Source organism: Aristolochia californica, unplaced genomic scaffold (genome assembly GCF_029961685.1).
Source record: "Aristolochia californica isolate CCGP_79_NKW_82.1479 unplaced genomic scaffold, dmAriCali1.0.hap1 SCAF_13, whole genome shotgun sequence".
Taxonomy (NCBI): Eukaryota; Viridiplantae; Streptophyta; class Magnoliopsida; order Piperales; family Aristolochiaceae; genus Aristolochia; species Aristolochia californica.
In genome coordinates this window covers 6,485,910-6,490,222 of record NW_027181804.1, presented here as the reverse complement: position 1 = coordinate 6,490,222, position 4,313 = coordinate 6,485,910, and the positions used below count along the sequence as shown (strand labels likewise).

At 45.6% G+C, this 4,313-nt stretch overlaps 1 protein-coding gene across 1 annotated transcript; it reads left to right on the top strand.

The window, feature by feature from the left end:
• Window positions 1-1,797: 1,797 nt before the first annotated feature.
• Window positions 1,798-3,209, top strand: LOC137949062 (protein ROH1A-like). The gene has a single exon (XM_068795326.1). The coding sequence runs from the start codon at window positions 1,829-1,831 to the stop codon at window positions 3,008-3,010; it is 1,182 nt and encodes a 393-aa protein (XP_068651427.1). The 5' UTR covers window positions 1,798-1,828; the 3' UTR covers window positions 3,011-3,209.
• The last annotated feature ends 1,104 nt before the right edge of the window (window positions 3,210-4,313 follow it).

The following is a 4,313-nucleotide window of genomic DNA, read 5'->3' as shown; positions in this document are numbered from 1 at the left end:
GTCAATATTTGATCCCACTTCCCCTAGTCAAGGTCACCTCTCTTGAGCTTTATTCCATTTAGAAAAAAACAAAAAGTCTCCACATGAAGACATTGACATTTGACAAATTTTCTCTCCGAAGTTCTTCCTCCAAATTTTTTTCTCATTTTACCTAAATTGCTTTGATTTATAGAATAGTTTATCCACCCCACCTCTTTCTCACTCTTGACTAAGTACATATGCACAAGGAGAGAGACATAAGACAGATTTATTATTCTTTCTATGGGAGTATGATATGTATCACCTCCCTTGTTTAGGTGGAATTTTCCTACAGCACAATGTGTCATCCATGTGTAAAATATTTCACACTTATGTGACAATTAGGTAGTGTTAAAGTGGCCTTCTCCTTTGATTTGATATTAACCGTGACCCATGCAGTTGGCTTTATTCTAATAGTCGATTGGGTTCTGATATGAGTAATCGATCTCGATTGTTAATAACTTTGACTTTGACCATTGATCGTTGAATTCTAACAATCTTGAGTGTTGGTTAATGTTAAAAATTTGGGCCGTGGATATTCGGGTTCAAATTTTAATGATTAAATTATCGTACCTACAACCATGTAGTAATATATAAAGAATTAGAAATTATGAAATTAACCCAAATTAGCTAGGTTGAGATTTATTTCTGATTCGCCACCGGGCTTTCTACAAAAGCCACGCACAAAGCCAAAGACGGCGTCTCTTTTGACTCTTCAACGCCCAACGTGGGGGCGTGACGGCATTACTCATCAGTGTAGGTGGGTCCCACTTGCCAGCGATGTACCGAAGCCCACTTTAAACGGCGGGATGACCGGGGCTCGAGGCGGCAACTGCCCGCCGTTAAAGCGACCCGGTGATGTCACGTGACTTTAACCCTGGGCTCCACATCCTTCAACGTGTTGATTTGGATTTTCTTGGCCAGTAAGCAAAGGTTTCAACGGAACTGACTGGAATCACTTGAACGGATTCTCCTTGGATACTGCCATGACTCGGGTTGATCCGACGTGGCGTGTTCATGCTGTTTCGGCCCTTCACTTTCCAGATTATTACGGATAATGACATTAGGACTCACCATCTGTCGTATTCATGTTTAAGTTAATTGCTGACATTGTAAGCTGGTCATTCGATTAAATTAGAATCTTCGAATTAAAATATGATTAACTTAATAAAGTTAAGTTTTAATGTGTTCCAATTTAACAAGCAAAATGAGATAAAAAAAACTATATTGACTACCATTAAGAGCCAGTAATTCAAATGTCGTGTGTGGAATGTGACCGCAGAGACATTATAAAGGGGTTGATTGAGTCAATTAATCGATCAACAAACAAGGTGGGCCTGCGGCAAAATTATTCCATGTAGAAATCAGAAGTCAGAATTCCATGGGTGTCATGTAACGGGGTCCATCTTGAAGTGGTCCACGGTCCATCTTAATAACACATTTGCAGGTGAATCTGATGCCCTGAGGACGATTTGAACTTTTGACTAGACACATACTCACACCACATTCTTCGTGATTGACCACTTCTAAAATGTAACTAAAACAGTGATAACCTTAGTAGAAGAATCGATTAACCAGATAATAAATAACCAAATTTTTAATTTTGCCATTTGGACCAAAGGATGGGCAGTTTGGTAACAAGCAAAATCTTTCTGAATCTTCTCCGCTGAATAAGCGTCCGTGAGAAGAAACGGTTTCGTTCCCCGTAAGCCAACTTCCAGATTTATATAAATGGCCTCACCGTTTCCCTCATTTGAGTGTCAAACACCGTCTCTCTTTCTCTGGGCCGTCTTTCTTTCCCTCCCTAAAAATGCCGGCGACGGAGTACCCGTCGTCGTCTCATGTGCCTTTGGCTTTTTTCGGTTCCATTCTCAGCATCCGCCGGAACCACGTTGTCATCGCCGTCGATTCCACCCAGGAACAGGAGCTCCACGACCTCGGCAATTTTCAACGGAATGTCGCCGACATGTTTCTCCGCCTCTCTCTCGACGAAAAGAGCCAAGTTCTCTCTCTTCCGTGGCTGCACTCGCTTCTTAATGAGTTTCTCTTGTGTCTCGACGAGTTCAAGACATTGCTTATCCCGGGTAAGTTGAATTCTGCGGCCCCCGCCGGCGGACGGGGTTCCCTCCATGATCGCCTTGTCGGCGAGCTCCTCGAACGCGCCGTGAAGGCCCTCGATGTCTGCAACGCTGTATCTAATGGTGTCGATTCGATTGTCAATTGTCAGAGGCGGGCCCAAATAGCGGTTAATGCGTTGGAGCAGAAGCCACTGTGCGAAGCCCACCTCCGTCGAGCCAAAAGGGCTTTGGCTTCTCTTGTCGCGTCGTTGGGTGAGAAGGAGGGTGGCCAGACCACCGATCGGAATTGGTCTTTTGGCCGGAAACAGACTGTCGCGGTGTCGCCGGCGGCGTCGAAGGAGCGCCATTTCCGGTCTCTCTCGCGGAGCGTGTCGAGGACGTGGTCTGCCGCAAAGCAGCTGCAGGCAATGGCGACCAATCTCTACTCGCCACGAGCCGCCGAGGCGGGCACTTTGGCGTCGCCCATTTACACGATGAGCACCGTCCTTGTCTTCGTCATGTGGGCACTCGTTGCGGCCATCCCCTGCCAGGACCGCGGCACCATGGCCGTCAATTTCCCCGTCCCACCTCGACAGCTGCCGTGGGCCTGTCCTATGATGGCCTTACATGAGAAGATCGCCGAAGAGTGGAGAAAGAAAGAGAAGAGTAGCCGTGGCGGGATCGGACTACTGCGGGAATTGCAGAGATTAGAGAAATGCAGTCATAGCCTACTGGATTTGGCTCTGAATAGCTCCGAGGAGGAAATTAAAAGCCAAGCGCATGAACTTGCAGATACTTGTTCGAAACTGGAAGAGGAATTAATCCCGTTCCAACGGCGAATCCGAGAAGTTTTCCAGAGAATCATCCGGAACCGCACGGAGGTTCTCGACCGCTTAGGGGAAGCTGTCCGATCTTCTTCCATGTCAGGTGTGTAGGCGAAGTCGACACAGGTCTTTTCTTTTTGAGTACTGGCGGAATCATTTGAGCAGCGCAACCGCCCTTTTTAGCTGTAATGGGTCGTTTCTTGTCAGAAACGGGAAAAAATCCTCTCCAGGCATGGCAATGGATAGGCCAAAACAGTTTTTAATTGTAGACGACCATTGTTTAATATATGTAGATAAAAAAGAAGATCCGTTTTTCTTCAACGCAAGATTTTGTTTAATTGGTGTTTGGTTTTGATTGCTTGTAAAATCCCCATTCGCAAAGATACGATTGTTTGATCAATTCATTCTCTGTTACGTTTTTCCACTCAGTTTCCGGCAGTGGATCATTTTTTCACCGGTGACCAAGCCAAACGGAAAAAAATAACTTCAGACAAGCAAAGAGCATCTGCATATGCTCCATCAAGAATGAATCACTCGGACCATTAAAATAACTACTCATTTTCTTCAACACTAAAATAAATTAACGGCAGCAGAAGAGATGTCGGTTTGGTATGCCTAAACGAGTTCATGGGGAGAATGATCACTCGCAGATCATTTATGAGTAGGACGCGGAGCAGCTTACACTTGTCCCTTCATCTGTTCTCTTCAACAATTACGGAGCAAAACAGTTTCGGAAGGATCAGTGGCAGCAAAGAGGACCCACGAAAAAGGGCGAGAGCTGGATAACTCTTCCCCAGGTGGCCTTCTCATTTTGGTGTGACGGTCGCTGGATTCTGCTCTGCTCGAGTGTGATCATGAAGGTTGAGACTAAGAACATCCAGAGAAGGGCGAGAATCGCCATCATCCCTTGCTCCACAGCAGTTCTGATACGGATTCTTGGCATCACTGGCGGCAGTCGCTTTTCCGGGCAAGGGACAAGCACAATTGTGAATTGGACAGTTGAGAATTATGCGAGGGTCAGGGCCACTTTAGACAGAGACACCATTGACTCCAGGACTCCATGACCATTTCTTTTACAATCCCACCGCATAGCGGCTGTCAATGATGATTGAGATTTGAGACCACCCATCTGTTGTTTTTCCTTTTTCTCTTACTACAACGATTCCTCGTGTCTCTGAAGCAGGCACAGATGGCAGACCTTTTAAACATGAAATCTGGAGCTGACGGCTTCGAATTGGGCGTCCTTTTTACACTTTTTATCTTCCATCAGATGTTAATCCTACGAACAGGATTGCGATGATATGTTGCCAGAAGTAGGAACAGGAGTGAGTGTTACGATAGATACGAAAGGTTTGAGCTTGGTTGGCATCGGGCTGGGGGATATAATTTTGGTTTTATAGACAATGTGAGGAAG

Excerpts from the sequence above, each read along its gene's own strand:
- LOC137949062 (XM_068795326.1), top strand. The coding sequence starts at position 1,829 with ATGCCGGCGACGGAGTACCCGTCGTCGTCTCATGTGCCTTTGGCTTTT.